This window comes from Corvus hawaiiensis, chromosome 17 (genome assembly GCF_020740725.1).
Source record: "Corvus hawaiiensis isolate bCorHaw1 chromosome 17, bCorHaw1.pri.cur, whole genome shotgun sequence".
In the NCBI taxonomy this organism is placed as follows: domain Eukaryota; kingdom Metazoa; phylum Chordata; class Aves; order Passeriformes; family Corvidae; genus Corvus; species Corvus hawaiiensis.
This window is the reverse complement of record NC_063229.1, coordinates 5,227,490-5,243,622: the sequence shown is the minus strand read 5'-3', so window position 1 is coordinate 5,243,622 and position 16,133 is coordinate 5,227,490. Positions and strand designations below refer to the sequence as shown.

The 16,133-nt window shown below is 43.2% G+C and overlaps 1 protein-coding gene across 11 annotated transcripts in view; it reads right to left on the bottom strand.

The window, feature by feature from the left end:
* The window catches only part of PTPRT (protein tyrosine phosphatase receptor type T), a 431,252-nt gene that overhangs the window by 38,410 nt on the left and 376,709 nt on the right, over positions 1-16,133 (bottom strand). For 8 of the 11 annotated variants that reach the window (XM_048321536.1, XM_048321537.1, XM_048321535.1 and 5 more), the window contains 3 exons: positions 15,044-15,121; positions 14,808-14,843; positions 5,292-5,479 (listed from right to left, as the gene is read on the bottom strand). In XM_048321536.1, the coding sequence (XP_048177493.1) occupies positions 5,292-5,479; positions 14,808-14,843; positions 15,044-15,121 (302 nt within the window). The remainder of the gene's footprint in view (positions 1-5,291; positions 5,480-14,807; positions 14,844-15,043; positions 15,122-16,133) is intronic. The other 3 variants (XM_048321542.1, XM_048321543.1, XM_048321540.1) reach the window with 2 other exon arrangements.

The following is a 16,133-nucleotide window of genomic DNA, read 5'->3' as shown; positions in this document are numbered from 1 at the left end:
CTGCACAGTCCCAGGTTAACCTCATTTCCCCTGCAGAACAAGGCTTGGGGAGATTTCATTTGGCTACACCTCTAGGAAAACCCACATGGTTGAAACCCAGTGCTCAGCCTTTCATATTTAAGCTGAAAATAGAGTGTTTTCACCTATTTCTGTTTTAATAATGGGTGATGCAATACAAGGCATTTACTGGTTTTCTCTGGGGAAAGATAAAGCAGCTCAGGGTTTTAGATTATGTGTAAGGAAGAGAGAAAAAACGAGGTAAAACATGCTCATGAAGCACGAGAATAAACAGCCATTTTCCTAAAATGTGCTCTTTCAATTGAGGAAGGATGGGGAAAAGGAACTGGCAGCACATAGTGCCACCCTATCTGCAGCTCAGCCCTACAACGATTCTGGACACCCTTGAATGAGCCATTTTATCCTAGAGACATGGCCAGGAGGGATTTTCAAGGCAGAGCCTGGAAAGCAGCAGATGGCAACAAAGGACAAGGCTGGAGGATGGTCCTTCCTCAGAAAAATCATGGGTGAGGAGAACAGCCCCTCCTGAACTGCCTTGAGAGATCTGCCTCCCCCAAGATGTACCCCCCAACACGATTCTACATCACTAAAACCAACACTGTAAGTTGTATTATTTCTAGTCCCTGGGGGATTATGGAGGGTTTATACCACAGTTGTTGTAGAATCACATCTGCCTCAGCCAGCAGTGGGTAGTTTGACACAGCTGTGCTAGCAAATGAATTTATATTCATCTTCACAAGCCACCCAGGTCTATTATGTGCCTGAATGGAATAGCAGAGAGACACAATTAGGATCTACAACACTGATGTTACAATTAAACTTAATATGAACAAACCCCTGGCAGAGCAGATCGCTGTGAATTTCCCCCAAAGGGTTCCAGGACAGAAAATGTCAGGCACTGCAGCACTGCCATGAGCTCTGCTGACAAAGACAGGGACACCAAGTTCCCATTCAAAAGCCCAGGAGAAAGAGTAATAACTCTGTAATTGGTGAGGGCTTTGATCACACATATATTTCCTTTGCAGACTGTTGTTTCCAGAGAGCAGCTCATCTTCTGAGGAAAAACACCCAACCAACAAACCCACACACAACAAAAAAAAAAATCCCCCAGTGAAAGAAAAGAGGTGAAGAAGGCTCATTTTCATCTTCAAAGACTGAGGAAAAAGGTGCTTTATTTTTCCACTAATATCGAATTACAGCAGATTGACCAGAGAATGGCAACAGTCATTAGGTGCCTAATCAGAGCTGTCTGAGAAGAAAAAGAAATAAAAGAAAATCCTTTCTCCTGACTTCCACACGGGAGAAGCTATCTTGGCCAGAGAAAATATATTCAGGGCAAATAAATCCCTTTTCAACAAACCGTATCCTTTCATTTGACTTGAACATGCAATTCTCCACTGAAATTGATGTTTTTATATTTGCTGATAGAGCCTCCAAAGATTTAGGAGTCCAGGATTTTTCATCTCATTCAATACCACAGAAATCCCTGCTTTCCACAGAACTGTCCAGCTCTGAAGGGAGGGAGCACAGCTCTGGTTGGGGAGGAACACAAAGCACCTTTGCAGGGGCACCCCTTATATCCCTACTTTTATAAACACCAGATGAACAAATCGGAGTAACTCCATGTACAGCCCAAATAATCTCTCTGTGAGATCACTAAAAATGCAGCACCAAGAATTGAAACGACGTTAAAAATAAAGGCAAGAATATGGATTATAATTGGTTTGCATCCAGAAAATGAGGAGCACAGCTAATGCTTTGTTCCTTCAGGTTTTTTTGGTGCACTCAGTATCTCCATAATTGTAAAAAGAGTCTTGTTTCTATCTGCATTATCAGCAATGTTAAATCAGGACAGATCACTCAGGCACTGGAATTTAATGCATTTTTCACAGGAGTGCTCCCCCTTCTTTCTTTGACTTGGTAACAGCAGAATTTTAGTGTTCAAAAAAACCCTATACTTGATTTTTAGGCTTTTTCTACTTTTAAAACTCTCTAAAGTTCTTTTAGGGGAGTTTTGTGAAATTTATACTGAAATATCTTCCCACTAGTGGAATTTAGGTTACAGCGAAGCTTTTTAAACTAAATTGATCTAAATTTTAGCTGAAATTACAAGGATAGATCTCTCAAAGTCAGCTTCATCTCAATCAAGCTTCCTAAGAACCATGGCCCAGACATAACTGTGCTCCCATTAAACTGAAGCTCACTGCAAGCCAATTTGAATTTTGAATGGATGAACTTAGCTAGTTTACTGTTTGCTTTTAATTTAAATACAAAAACTCGAATCCTTCATTTGCACTGATCCACCTCAATGCTGCAGTTTTACTGCCAAAGGCAACGACATCGATTCAAAGCCTTCCTGTTCATCCCAAAGTGTGCCACAGAGTCCTGGCCCTCTCCCTGAAGCCATCTTCTTCTCAGCAGTGGTGGAAAAACTGTTCCCACAAATCTGCTGGGAGCCAGAATTAAAAATTACCTGGGCAAAAACCCATAATCTGAAAAAAAAATTTCAGTCATTCATTTTGCAGCATCCCATCATAGACCAGACCACCAGATCTTCTTCTGGCCACAGGAAAATGGGTAGGCAGAAATTAAAGGGTTAAAATCCAGAGGTGACTTCCACAAGCTGAAGACTGTCACTATGAAGGCTTGAGGAAGGAGCCACAAAATCTGAAATAACTAAACAGTCTCAGTAATGCAGCAGGAGAATGTACATTAGTGACATCCTAGATCATCACGGAAAATGAGTTTGGATAATTAAGCTTATTATCTCCTTAGCCAGTAATTGGTGCTTGCAATAAGTCCATGGGACTGGTCCCACAGCTCCCAACAAATCAGAGCTGATACGTTCTGGAGAAGGAGCCGGTGACATTTAAATGTGTCCCGTTTAAATGTTTATGGCTCCTCCTAATCCCAAACAGTGCCATCTACCCCCAGCGCCACTGACAGATTTTTCTCTTCTGTTCCACTCGTTTTATCACTGAACAGAAGCAGCAGCCAAAAAGGCCCAAAGTCACACTTTGCCCTCAGGTGCAGCAGGCAGCCCCAAAATCACACAGACACGGGGAGTGCTGACAGTTTCCTGTTATTCATACCCAGTTATCACCCATTTCACACCAGCCCTGACACCCCTCACACAATCCCATCCCGCTTCTCAGCTCCGCCTGCAGCCACCAGGAATATTTTTCTGGATGCCCTCAACAAAACACGCTGTCTGTGCTACAACATGTAGGTGCAAGCATCCTTTAAACAAATATGGAATGCAATTTCCAGGTTACCCAGCGGAGAAGGGAACGCACAGAGATAAGAGATTGTCATGTGTGACTGATACGCTCCGTTCAAAGTGATTTTTCATGAGAGTAAAATTATTTGGTAACATGTCACTAAACAGGCTGCAATTTATGCTATCAATTTGCAAAGTAAGTAGAAAATCAGCTCCTTAGAAGAAAAAAAAAGAGCATATTTGGAGGTGACACTGATATTAGTGTCTGAAAACACATTTTAAAAGAGACATCAAATTCTTTCTCGAGATTTTATCAGCTGCTCCGCAAAGCGTCTTGCAAAGCCAATTTTGCAGCTCTGTGCTCCTGCAGATCCCAGGCTGAGCCCCCACTCTCAGCCAGCTCAAACCTCCCACCTTCCAGGAGCTCTCACACTCTCTGACATCCTCCCTGCTGCTATTTGGAGCTGAAGCGCTGCCTCCATCCCATGCTCCAGCCCCCAAACCCCACCATGGAAAATGCCTGCAATTACAGCTGAGGGAAGGGGGAACGGTGCAGGGGATTCGTGAGTTTGTGGCATTCTCCAGGCCAGTCCTTGTAAGGAAAGGAATTATGCAAATCTATGTAATGTCATCACTGTTATATACGTCTGTAGACAGCACTTTCTGGGAAAGGCAGAACTCGTGGAGCTGAGAGTTGCATTGACATTTTTCATGCTAATGTGCTATTTTGATAATTAGCGATGCCAGCGCCAGAAAATTACTATATGCCAGCACCTGTTTTCTTCTTGAACATCAAGAACTGGGTCTTAGGGCATCTGTAATTGAGCTCAATGTAGTTTTGGGTACTCTTCATGGAAATGGAGGCCAAGGGGGGCCAAATAAATCTCCTCAGAGAATTATTACCCTTTTTCAATATTAAACAAAGCTCTTTATATTGATAGTTTAATTAGCATGCTCGATTATGGGGCAAGAGTGCCTAGACCTGGTTAACACACAGTTTCCAGAAACATTTGCTGTGACAGTCTTTGAAGCCATCCGACTAAAAAAATGCTCCCTAGTGAGGACCAGGGAAAGATGGGCTCTCCATGACAGCAAACCCCAGCACTGAGGACACAAACCTCACGGACCCTCACTTGCAGGGTGGAAAAGTGAGCTGTTTTCATTGAGTAACTTATTTTCACAGCTGTTACATTATTTTTAAATAGTTTTAATGCCACTATGCATATTAATTGCTTATTGCCTTCCCACAAGCTTACTACATTCATTATAATTATTGCTTGCTAGAGCCGAGTCTAGTAATATGTTTGAGGATATTTCACTCTTCTGTTTGCTCTCCTCTAAATGTGTTTTCCTCTTCCAAATCATTCCCAACATCATGTCTTCTGGTCATTTGGATTATATTCCTGGTCATTCCAGCTTGCAGGGGGAAGAGGTGAGGGGAAGGAGGGCAGCTTTCATTTCTCCAGCTTACCCTTTACTCCTCTCCCCACATGGAGCTGGAGGAGGATGTCAGTCAAGCCTATTCTGAGCCAGAGGTTTGATCATATTGGAAAATTTCACCTTCATTTAAGCTACACAAATACCTGCCCTTGACTTAACAATTCTGCATTCAGGTCTTTGCTCTGTGATTTAACTTGATCAATTATGAGAGAGCATTTGGAGCTCCCAAAAAGCTCAGGCAAAACCCCTTCCTTTTCTCACAGCCTGGCTCACACTGCTCAAGGGAAACACATTGATAAGGAAGGGACTGCACACCCTGTGTTGGGTTCAGCACCTGTTGAATATTTACTGTCTGCTCTTTATGGGACAGGGGGATGAGCACAGTGTCACCCACTTAGTGCTGCAATAAACACCTTCTCTTTGGAACAGAGGGCCTCCAAAGACTGACAGTGCTGTGAAATCCTGCCCTCAAAACCAAAATCAGAAAGAAAAGGATTAAGAGGGTGAATTAAGGAAACGAAGCTTTCACAACCAGTTACCCTCCCCTCCCAAGCTTCTATCCCTCACGAGTGCAACTTCCCTACTCAGTCACGTGAAGAAAAGTTCCTCTCACCTCATACTCCTCCTTGAATCCATAGCCCTGTCCCCTCTTCATCTGGGTGATGTGCTGCAGCAGATCTGCCACTCGGATGGCCGGCTGGAACTGCCCCTGGGGGTAGGACATCTCCACGGGCTCGCAGCTGCGGTATGGGTGGGTCTGGATGGTCAGGGTTGGCTGGGCCATCTCGCCATGGCTGCTGTCTGTTGGAGAGACAGGGAGGCAAAACAAGCTTTCAACCACCTGGTATTTCCAGCTTCATTCTCACTCTGTTTATTTAGCAGCACCCCGTAGGTTGGTGCAGGCAAAAGGAAGTGAAGAAATGAACAGGAAGCACACGCTTGCCCAGAAAAACTAAATCACACTTGAATATTACTTGGTGTCAAGCAGACAAATCCAAAAAGACAGGAAGAGAGTGAACAGCCAGTCAGGTTAACAAGGATATGGCACATTAAGGGTGAGCTCCCACAGCGACTCCAACAGAACTATGTAGCTGTCTTCCCAAACCTGCAAGGAACACGGCTCAGAGATACATACAGATGAGCAAGAGATTCAGGCAGGATTTGGGGTGTACAGCATGAGATAACTGAGAGGGACCCAAGTGAACAGCAAGCAGATGATTAGCATTTCAAATAAGTCAGGATGTTGAGGAAAATTCAACTGTTCTGCTAGTTCAGGCCTAAAATTTTATATGTCACTGACAAAGATGTAATATCATCAGGAAAAAAAAATAAACCAGCATAAAAATGTAGTTATCTTGCATGCAGAAATTTAAATTTCAGATATGTAAACTTAATAGAAAATGCAGGTTTTTTTGAAAGAAGTGGATTTAAAGAAATCCATCACTATGCAGATGGAATTGCAACTTCATATCCCAGCAAAACTATATGCACAACAAAACACTCCCAGTGAACTAACAGAAAAGAACTTAAATAATAACTTCAATGACCAAACAATTGACTGGAACAATCTTTAACAACAGGAACTCAGACTAAATTAAAAATTCAATGTCTTATCCAGCAGAGCCGACCAAATTTAAGTGGTTGGCCAAATACAGCATTGTTTTTTCCTGTGCTTGCAGGGATCTGAGATGTTCAGGTCCTTTCACACATACAACCTGCATCAGTTCTTTCTGGCCTTACCCAAACCAAGGTATTAGCAAACAGAAAAAGTACCTCCCTCACATTGTTCACAAACCCTCCTGGAGCTTCCACACAGGACTTGTTTGTTACAGCAAGTTCGCAGACAAAGAGCTGAAACACCACCCCTTGAGAGCAACACTACGGCCACGTTTTTAAAGGGATGAAGATTAAATAAATCAAATTGCAATTTCAGGGTGATTTTTATGAGGCAGAAATAGGCTTGCAATGCTCTGGTAAACATTGCTCTGCTTGAGAAACCACCGTGTAGTCTGGGCAGGGGCTCCCCATGTCCGTCCTGTAGAGGCGGGCAGGAGCAAAGAGCTGAGGGCATCACACTGCACCCTCAGCAGCTGGCAAAGCACAGACTTGACACACAGCACTTTGGCTGGTTTATTGTTAGCTATGGGGAAGATGTGGAGGCAGGGATATGCTCTGTTTGGGAGCTGCAGGACTGTGAGGAGACAGGAATGCCAGCAGTGGACACTGCTGCAGGGCAAGCTGATCACCAGCGTGACATAAAAACGGCTGGTGGGTGAATTATCAGAGCTGCTGAAACGCAGCCTGCTCCTCTGAAATAAATTAGCACAGTGATCACCTGCTTTCAAGATTAGACTCCTGAATTTCAGGATTTCTGAGTCCCAGGTTCTCACAAACACTGTCACAGTCCCAGGACACTCAGAAATTTACGGAACTATGGCTCAAGCAAAGCAACCCTCACATACAAAATGTGAATAAATTTGGGATTTAAGGAAGAGTAACATCCAAAGCATTTGTATAATCATCCCTAATGCTCTGACTAATGACAGTGTGAGAACTCTGAACAGAGGGAATTTCAAGGCTTATTAATTCCCCTAGTTGGATTCACTTTCCCAGTGCATCTTTGCTCCCCTATTCCCTATTAACCTCCTGTAATGAAAAGGAGAAGATTTTTATTGCGGACCATTTCCGACAGACGCACTATGCTTAATTTTCCATCATTAGGTTTAATACAAACCCAATTTCACAATTGGCTTCTCTGAGGAACCTGCAAGTAATGCTGCATTTTTATCAGCCCCAATTAAAAAACATTATGAGATCCCAATTCGAAAGGGAGTCTTAAAACTAACGTGTGGTTCTGGTGCTAATTTGGGCAGGGCACACACAGAGCACAGGCGACTTGTAAAATGGAGCTGAGATCAGCCAGCTCCTTTGCAGGCAATTACTAATTTCTCTCTTCATCAGTTCCTTTAATTCTGGTGTACTTGGCTCTCTTCTCAAAGAGATGTGTCACAGGGAGACGTGAGAGCCAGGAAAGTGGTGACCCCCTCCCTTCCAGAATAATTTTCCTCAAGGTAGGCACTCATGGTTTGGAGCTGGGACTAGAAAAAGGTGCTCAGCAGCAAAGAGAGGTCTCTGGCCTTTGAGTCCATAGTGACAGCTGGTCTCTTTGGTCAATGAGATAAAAATTAGTGCAAATCCCACTGATTGTAGGAACAGCTCTTGTGGCACAGAAGCACAGAATGGTTTGGGTTTGAAAGGGACCATCTCGTTTCACTATCCCAGGTTGCTCCAAGCCCTCTCCAAATTGGACTTGGACACTTCCAGGGATCCAGGGGCAGCCACAGCTTCTCTGGGCACCCCGTGCCAGGGCCTCCCCACCCTCACAGGGAAGAATGCAAAGTGTGATCTGTGGCAGCCCCTCTTCTGTGCCTCACCCAGGTGTTTCTGCTTAAGGAAAAGCACCACACAATGTGGGTCACCCCACTCTCTACCCTGGGACACACAGCTGAAACTGCTCAGGCCATCACCTCCTCCAGCCCTCCGTGACAAACACATCATGCATGGCACCTGTGCTACCTGCAAAAAAATCCCAACCCCAACAACAGCAGCAGCAGCTCTGGACTCTCAGTTACTCCCCCCAGAATTTTATCTGGGCCAAGTAAAATGTAGAGGGGCTTTTCTGGACACAAACTGCTGTGTGTGAGCTGAGCTTAACACTTCCATGTTCTGCTAATAAAGCTTGATGCAAGTAACACATTGTTCCCTCTCCATCTAATCACCCCACGAGTGTGGAGCTAAGCACGGGTAATGAGGCGTTCACACAAGGCACGCACCTCTCAGGATGTGTTTGCAGCAATTTTGTGAGCAATTCAAAATGCAGGTGGGAGGGGAGGTGGCAGCAAACTGAGCTCTCGCTAGGACAGTCAACCAAAAGAGTCTTTGGAGGGCCGGCAAACAGGCTTTGCTTTCCCTTCTGTTTGCAGCTATAAACCACATCTCATTTCTTTTGGCACCATTATTACTGGGAAAGACAACAAAGATTCCAGCAAAGTCAGGGCTGCTGCTTTAATTGTTGCACTAAAGGCAAGTTAAAGTAACTTTCCACAGTCCCTTTTCTCTGTCTGCTTCTCACAAATGTGTCCCCAGTCCCTTGCAAATGCAGATGACTTTGCAGGACAAAGTGGCCAAGACTTTTCACTAAATTTTTGGCAGTGTCTATAAAGCACACGTGCCTTTGGTGAATTTTCAGTGAGAAAAGCAAAACAAGAAAATAGCTTTTATTTAAATGGGAAAGTTGTGTGAAATAATTTGCTCTAATACTCAGAAACTACTAAACACACAGGATCGTGCATCAGGGTTTTTTTGGACTATGTTTCATATGCACATTTATCCTTGTCATATGTCCTTTTGTTTTTGATAGGAACACACACCACCGTATTTCACTGCATTCCACGGATGGAATACTGCTCCAAGAAATAATTCAAATTACAAACATTTCAAGAGGTGGTGATTCCATTCTGACCCCCAAAACTGTGGAAATGGTTAATTACCCTTGCTGTCTAAATATTTCTTAATTGCAATTTGATTTTGCTTAGCTTCGATTGCAGGCACTGAATCTTATTACACCTTCTGTTAGATTAAAGAGCCCTCTGAGCATTTGAAATCCTGACCCGTGCAGGCACTGATCAAATCGCTTCTTCAGTTTCTCTTTGATAAAGTAAATCAATTGAGAGCTTCTGAAGTCCCATTAGGGCAGGCTGCTCAGGGCCCCGGTTCCCTCCTGGAACAATTTCCAATTTTCCACAGCTCTATTTGTGCAGCTGTAAATAAGGCAGGTATTCTGCATGTTGCTGGCAACATGCTGTTTGTGACAGGATTGTTTCTAATATCAGCAGCTTGCGACAGCAAAGTGTGTTGTCATCTTGTTTGTTAACCCTTTTCAGTGCCACACTTACTCCCCATACTAAGATGTCCTTTGCCAACTCAGATGTTTTGATTTTGGGAAGCTGGCATTTTCATGATCCCCCATTCCTGGAAGTGTCCACGGCCAGCTTGGACGGGACTTGGAGCAACCTGGGACAGTGGAAGGTGTTGCTGCCCATGGCAGGGGGTGGAAGGAGATGAGCTTTAAAGTTCCTTCCAACCCAAACCATTCTGTGATCAGCTTGAGAGTTCAAAGAACACTCTGAAATTTTGTAGAACACAGTAAATTAATGATTCCCTGGCTCTCACATAATTTGGCTGATTGGGAAACTCTTCGGTTATCTCAGCTCATGTTAGCTAGTGTGTAACTGCAGATAAGCAAATTTAACAATGGTGACTTCACATGTTCACAAATTCTCCCTGCCTGAGAAATGGTGCTTTTTTTGTGTGTCTTTGCTGGGGAAATAATAATGAACTTGCTGAAATCAACTCTGAGGTCTTATTGTGCCAAGAAGTAATGGAGTCCAGCATGCAGAGAGGAGCTGGAGCAGAGGTTGCTTTGGTGGAATCTTCCCCCATTTGATGAGCAGCCCTGACAGTGAGTTATTATTGCTTGCCTGCTGCTACACCACCTTGTGTTCTATACTTTTGTGCTACTCAGACAAGTAAAATAAATATGTTTGCCTCCACAGAAAAACTGATGAACTTCTCCATAAATGTCACAGATAAGATGAAGAGCAGCTGAGAAATTAGATTGCCAGTCTGGAAGCGGCTCTGTGTGATCAGAGCCCTGTGCAACATCCCAGTAAGGCTTCTGGGAGGGGTTCTGCTCATCCAGAGCACCTTTGGGGACTGAAGCTTTAGATGCTTTTCTAGAGATCATTTGTTTTGTAAACATAGACTGAGACATGGGTATCTGGGCACAGAGTATGATGTTGTCTCCTGACCAGAAAACTCACCCATGCCTCTCACGACTAAAAGTAAAGGTGCACTGATGTGTCCTCTTCTACATGTGGAGAAGTTTCTCTCAAAACTTCTGCTTTAATGGCCAGAAATTCCTCCTGTGTCTGAAATGACAGGCCTATCATATCTGCTTATATTTTTATTCTCTTAGCCTTGGCAAGTGATAAGATGCAATGTGACACCCTTTGCACAAAATAAATTATGTTAGGAGTGGTGTTTGTGATGGATTTAATTACACACAGAGCCAGTCTCTCCACACCAGAGTAAGGGTTGTCAATTCTCTGACATCTTCCGAGGGTGACTAGAGCATGGCTAATACCTCTTCCCCTTACACCAGGGATATGGTGCAAGATGAAAAATAATTTGCTTTTTTGTGTGTGTCAAGGCTTTATTATATGATAAATACCCAGCTCTAATACTCCATCTACAATACCAACAGTGCTATGGCAAACCAAAGGCAAAACATCATTTATCTAACGATATCAACTGTGCTCTGAAAGGGCACATTCCTTAACAAAGCCGCCTGACAGCAGACTTGACAGAGAGCAGAGGGTGCACCTTTCATTTCAAAGGCATGAAGAAGCTGGCACATGCCCATAATTTTTTTAAAAAGTAAGTAATTTTTTTCTAGCTTCTAGAACTTTGTAAGAATTGCTTGGTTATCACCAAGCATAAGAGTGTTCTAATCTTATAAGAGTATTTTAATAAGAATATTATTCTAATATTATGAGAGTATTTTTACATAAGAGTATTCTAATCTTATAAAAACTATTGCATACATTTTCTTCACCAGTTAACATAGAAGAAAACCCTGTTAAAGATGCAAAGAAACTGTTTTGGTGAGGTGGGCAATGATTTGGGATTATTTGGTACAAATGTAACAGTGCAGCTCTTCGGATGTGTGGACCTCACCAAGTCAAATCTCTCTTTTCCTAGGTGAAAAGAGGCTGCCAGATCAACCCACCACTCAGAGCAATTCAGTTACAGCTGGAAAACAACTGGAAACTTCAAAACAGCACATGAAACTATGAGCCCCAAAGACTGGAAGACAGAGTTTTCCAGTTCTGCAGGCAGAAAGAAATGTAAGAGAAATTCACTCCAGGCCCAGCCTGCCAAGGTCTGCAGCCCCACTGCTCATTCTGCCCCTGGCCAACCTCAGCACAGTGAAGTGGTGGGAAAACCTCTCCCACAGCTCCTTATTAGAGGCTCACGTGGCCTGGGAGGATTCTGATGCAACTGAACAGGTCAAGCCATTGAAGTTTTGAGCACCCATTGCATAAAAGTAACTCATCCTACAATTTAAAAATCCAGTGGCGGAGGCACCTGCTAAAGCAGCAATGCTGGCTTTTTAACAGTTTTGAGTTATTCAGACTAGGTTGGGGATGTACCCACAGCAGACTGATTAGGGATAGGCAAAAAAGCTACAGAAGTCTAAAATCCATGGAAAATTTCTATGTCTTTCTAAGCACAGCCAGTCTGTTGTCTGAGGCTTTGTGACAGAGAGCTCTCTCTGCTGGTTCTGCCCATCTGCAAGGCACTGAAATCTCTGTCCTCTCTGCAGGGCAACGACTCTTGTGAGGATCCTCATGAGCAGCTGCAATAAGAACAAGGCTAAATGTCCTTTCCTGCTGCCAGGAGATGCCAACGGATGCGAGGGAAGGACATGCTGGCTCTCCTGAAGAGACTGTCCTGATGAGAACATCTGAACATCCCCAGAACATCTTCAAGAGCTACTGGACATGAATATTTTCCCCAAAAATATTCATGCTACCTCATCTTCAAGTGGAAATCTACCTCCTTTATTTTTTACTGTTAGATATTCACTTCTCTAGTGAAGAAGTTTGAGCAAACATTTAAAATCCAGAGTTGTCCACAACTAGAAGAGAAAATTACTTTCCTAAAAACATGCATTACATAAAAAAGTATTAATCAGGAATTGGGATAGAGGCCAATCCCAAATCTCCTGTATCTTACATGTCACAGCCAAGCCTGGAGAGCTGTGCAATACTGAAGATACAGAACATTTATTAGAAGGCATAATAGATGAGAACAAACAGTACTGAATTGCAGGTAGTGCCCAAAGACAGATATTGGTAGTGGGATGACTGATGCCCGTTTTAAGATATGTTTTTCTTCCCTGGGAATTCATATTAATAAACATCAAAAATTAAACTTATTTTGCTCATACAGCAACATCCAACATCTGATGGAGTTGTCTGAAAAACCAGAATGCCAAGGTTTTAATTTGTCTGCAAGTCACAAGATAGAAATTTCTCCAATGTCAGAGGCTGTTTCACAGGCAGTTAAATTCAGGTGGAACTGGGGTGGTACCAGTCTGTGTAATTCATGTCTTAAAAGCGCTCTAAACTTCACTTCCCATGTGTAAAACAGGGATATCAGTCCTTACTCAGATATAGTGCGTAGTAGAAATTTGAAACAGTTTTGAATACATAAGCACAAGGCTGGTTAGATTCCTATTTCCTCTTTTTTCCTCTGCAAAATTCGGAGTTTTAGAAGTTTTGGGGGCTTTTGTTTTGACATGAGAAGCACAGAGAGAACCTGTGCATTACTCCTTGAGCTTCAGAGTAGCAAGTGTGCAGTTAATTCCTTAATTCCATCAGGGCAGAAGGGAGAAAGCAGCTCCACCAAAGGATGGCCAGGTTTTCCCAGATGCCAAATACCAGACTGGGAGTGTCTGACATCTTCCATCAACCTGCAGGTCAGGGCCTTATTTCTGAAGTACAGCCAAAAGATAAACCTGCACTTAGGTTTTTCTATTGACAACACTGACTCTCTGGGAAATGAGGCCAAACCTTCTGGGAAATGGAGTCCTTTCCTTCCCCACCCCATTCAGAGGCCTCATTCCTTACCATCAGCATTTTGACAGGCAGCAGGATGGATGTGTGTGTTGTGGGCAGCCCCTCCAAGCCTCTGTGCCAGGCTGTAAACCAAGCAACAGCCACCAGTTGTCACTTGTTCCTGGTCTAACTGCAGCCCTTCCACATGTTCTGAGTGATGTTTAGAGCAGTCATGGTAGATTACTGTGTCTGGAGGGAACATTTACTGTAGATAATCCAAAATGACAAATCCCGCTGGCTAGATTCTGATCAGCCACCCATCATCCTTCTGCTTCATAGCAGAGGAATTCATAAAGCACAGAATCAGAACGGTTTGGGTGGGAAGGGAACTTAAAGACCATCTTGTTCCAGTCCCCTGCCATGGGCAGGGCCACCTTCCACTAGCCCAGGCTGCTCCAAGCCCTGTCCAACCTGGCCTTGGACACTTCCAGGGATCCAGGGGCAGCCACAGCTTCTCTGGACACCCTGTGCCAGGGCCTGCCCACCCTCACAGGGGAGAACTTCTTTCTAATCTCTAATACAGCCACAGAACAGCTTCTGCCTCCCAGGACCTGCCTATTTGTTATCCTCTCAAATCCATACCTGGCTGCCTGAAAGATTTAGCATTTAACTCTCAGGTGGAGCAACTTCCCAAACCCCAGCCAGGAATTTCTCCAAATAACCTTTAAACATGCAACTTTATCCAAAACTGTAGGTTCCCACCTGCTGCAGACATGCAAATCCTCCCTTATACTTGCAACCCTTGAGGCACAAGGTACAGCTGAGCCTCACACACAGCACAGGGGGGTTGGTTTTAAATGAAAAGAGGGCAATTCAGCCTAAATACAAAGAAGAAACTTTATATAAAAAGGGTGGTGAGGTGCTGACACAGGTTGCCCAGAGAGGTGCAAGATGCCCCATCCCTAGGAACTTTCCAGGTCAGGTTGGATGGGGCTCTGAGCAATCTGGTCTATAGGAAAGTGTCCCTGCCCATGGCAAGGGATTGGCCTAGAGAGTCTTTAAAGATCCCTTCCAACCCAAACTATTCTGTGGTTCTATGTCAGCTGCACAGGCACAACCACCTGCAGGAGTCAGAACCAAGCCTGAGGCAAGGCAGTGTGTGGGAGTGTGGCCCAGAACCCCAAATCTCAGTCACAAAACCAGACAGCAAATACTTGAAAGAAGGACTGAACCTTAATTTCTGAATTTTCCTTTCCTTTGAAAGCAATTAATAGCAATAACAAAACATGAGTGAAACAAAAGTTTCCTGATTAACACATGACCACAGGATTAATTCTGATTTTGGAAGCCAAACACTCCACAGTGCTCTCTCCAGGTTATTTTCACGACACTGAGCGTGTGTCTGCTCTCCAGTTCAGCCCAGTACACCATACCTGTCCTCTTACCTAACAGCGTGGTCGATGGGACGGTGTCTGATGATACTTTGAGATGGAATTCCGTTCACCCACACGACACGGATCAATGGAAATCAACAGGGGATCAACAGGAAAAGAAAAGTTACAGAGAATGAAAACAAGGTTAGCTGTGCCTCACACTCAGAAGCCTCAGTCTATAGGTCATTTTGGGTAACGTACAAAAGCAAAGAAAATTTAGGAATGAAAGAAAAGTCTGGCACTAGTACCTGAGTAGTAGGAATTCAACATAGATTTGCTCTGAAGGGTTTTGCTTTGGACAGAAAATGAACAAGGAGAGGGTGATGCTAGGTAGGAAAGACATAAGGAAAAGACTTTAGACATATATTAAGAGAGAGAAAGAACAGGGAGAATGTTCCTCAAAGAACACAGTAATATGGGATATATAAGGCTTATCAAAATGAATTATATTTTTCATTTCAACATGCATATTACATTTATTACATTGTCATTATGATGGATTTTCTTTAATATAAGCACTCTAGACCCCAAATATAGGATTATAGTTACTGTAAATCAATGTGTTCCTAAACAGGATACACACAGAGCTACATTCATAGGTCTATATTCTAAATGTTCTTTTTTTTAACCGAAGGAGCAAACTTAGGGTTTTGTCTCTAAGAGAAAATTCCTCAAAAATGACCCCCAAAATACAAACTACAGAGAATCAGTATTTTGACAGTAAAATAAACCTACTCAAACGCCATGTACCACAAAAATACACAGGTAGGATAGCAATTTTTTGGTTAAAACATCACAAGATTACAAGGGACTTGTTCTTCAACCCAGGACTGTTCATAGCAAATCCTATAATCCCTTCCCCTGTGAGCTGGGTTCTTTCAGCAGGACAAGCATCCTTGCCTTCTCCCATTATGGCATTAGCTTTCTCTGGACAAGAATCCAGAAATTTCCATATTAATCAAATAAAGTATTTCCCTATTAATCAAATCTTTTTTTGAAAGGAGGAAGGGCTCAACATCTTCATGGTAGATTCTTGTCTTGATAGTAAATTTATGAGGCTGGTTTACACCTACAATAGCAAACATGTACATGCTTACGGTAATCCATCATTTTTGAAGGCATATTCTTTTGTTATCACTCTGCATTCACTCTCAGAGTTACAGGCGTTTATTTATCTCCTCCTCAGAATGCTGGGAAACAAGCTAATACAAATCTCAGTACATCAGAAAGATGACAACAGATAACACAGGAAAACTATTCCATAGCCCAACAGAAGCAGATAAAACTCAGTGTACATCCAAGTAATTTCAGAAGCAATTTTTCATATCTATGGAGAAA